General features: G+C 37.7%; 1 protein-coding gene across 1 annotated transcript; it reads right to left on the reverse strand.

The window, feature by feature from the left end:
* Positions 1-262: 262 nt before the first annotated feature.
* On the reverse strand, positions 263-409 carry CBG25089 (the record flags this gene model as incomplete). The annotated part of the gene is made up of 1 exon (XM_045241016.1): positions 263-409. The coding sequence occupies one exon, from the start codon at positions 407-409 to the stop codon at positions 263-265; it is 147 nt and encodes a 48-aa protein (XP_045091445.1).
* Positions 410-1986: the final 1577 nt, after the last annotated feature.

Here is a 1986-nt window from a genome sequence, read left to right on the forward strand (position 1 = left end):
CCCGGCCCGGGGTACCTTCAGACGTTGATTTTTTTTTTCGAAGTTTTTGACATTTTTTCAAAAAATTAGACAAAAACAAATTATTTTTTGTATATTTCATACTTTGTTATTTTGTTGAATAATGCAACCTTTTTGGGCCGAGAAAATTCGTCTACCGGCCCGGCCTTTTGCAACTATGCTCTAATACAAGGCCTCCCAAACGGAAAATTTATATCTAAACTAAATCTTGAAGAGCACCTTTACAGTAACCGAATATGTCTTTCTACCGTACCTTATTGAAACTGGGCAAACTTTTCGACATATTGCCGATTCCCCGATTCATGCGTTCTTTCCATTTACTATCCGCACTTTTACTTCTTCCCGCCACCGCCACTTTCTCTTCCTTTTTTGCAGCTCCATTGCTTTTCATTACACTTTCTGAAACAATAACAATGGGATACTAGAGTAGGTGATAAGTTAGATAAGTGGTAATAACATAAAAATCAATGAAGTATGTACTCTTTGGAAGAGAGTCAGAGCACAGAGGAAAGAATGCTCTTATCACTTATCTTTCTCTAATCTCCACACGAAAAGAGTGCGAATTCTTCAACGGAAGAGAAGAAAAAAAAACAGCAGAAACGACGAAAAACGCATGAGATATTCTTTGTGTATTCTTTTACTTCTACCTTTACAACACCGGCATCTTTTCTCTCTTGGAGAAAGCACACAGGTGACGCTTCTTGATACACAATTTGATGATGGGAGTATATGAGTGAAAAGAAGGATGAGAAACGAGGAAGAGGAAGAAGAAAGATTGGAGTTTTTTTTGAGTTGTGTTCCCTTTGGAATGTGGTATGAAGAGTTGGAAGGGATGAACATCTGGATCATAAAATCAAAATTCTCTCTATTTCATTTTTTTTCTAGTTTTTGAACCGATCACAAGTCATTTGCATGCTCTTTGGAAAGCTGTTAGAAGGTGGTTAATAAAATTGGAATACATTTCTGTATTATCTGTTACAGAAATGTATTCCAATTTCATTAACCACCTTCAAACAGCTTTCCAAATATCGGTACCGAAAATCAGAGCAAGCATAGATTCTCTACAGCTCCCTGAATACCTAAGATCCCTAAAGCGCTATGTAGATATAAAGTATGAGACTGCGGTAAAAACAAGGCTACTAGATGATTTCGGGACCTATGTCGCATCAGCGAGAAATTATCGTGCAAAACTAAACAAGTTCCGGAAAAACACAGAGTTGAAAAAATTGGAAAAACATGGTAGCAGCGGTTTCAGCCACTGCGCGAAATCTACGCTAAAGCCTAAAATCTCTAAAATAGCTAGTATAGTAAGTCCTGACGGCACTTTAGCTACAACTTCTTCCGAAAAGTCAGAAGCACTTTCGATATGCTTTGCTAGCCAGTACATTAACAAAGAATCTAAAACATTAGAAATTCCCGAAGAATATGCTAGCGACCAGCAGCTGCCATGGGTGACAGATAATGATATCTACGCAATGATTAAAAAGTCTAAAAGCTCGTATTCTAAAACATCAGACCTAGTTCCATTCAAATTCATAAAACTGATTGGCCCTCAAATAAGTAGTCAAATTGCTCAGTTTTGCAACATTACAATGATGAGAGGCGAAGTGCCAAACCAATGGAAAGAATCAATAGTAGTACCCTTGAATAAAATCCCCAACCCCAAATTAGGCACAGGTTACCGCCCTATTAGTCTTACCTCCCACATCTGTCGCACATATGAAAGGTGTTTGCTAAAAAGTATACAATCACATTTAATGCAATTCAATTTTTGGAGTGCATCGCAGCATGGGTTTCTAGCAAAAAAAATCTACGACCACGTGTATGCTAGAAGCTATCAATGACTGGACTGATGCTTTAGATGCAGGAAAGCAAGTTGATATTGTTTATTTTGATTATGCGAAGGAATTTGACCGGGTGCCTCATTGCCGACTACTTGACAAACTCTTAGAACTGAAATTCAATAAA

This window comes from Caenorhabditis briggsae (genome assembly GCF_000004555.2).
Source record: "Caenorhabditis briggsae AF16 supercontig from assembly CB4, cb25.NA_414, whole genome shotgun sequence".
Classification (NCBI taxonomy): Eukaryota; Metazoa; Nematoda; class Chromadorea; order Rhabditida; family Rhabditidae; genus Caenorhabditis; species Caenorhabditis briggsae.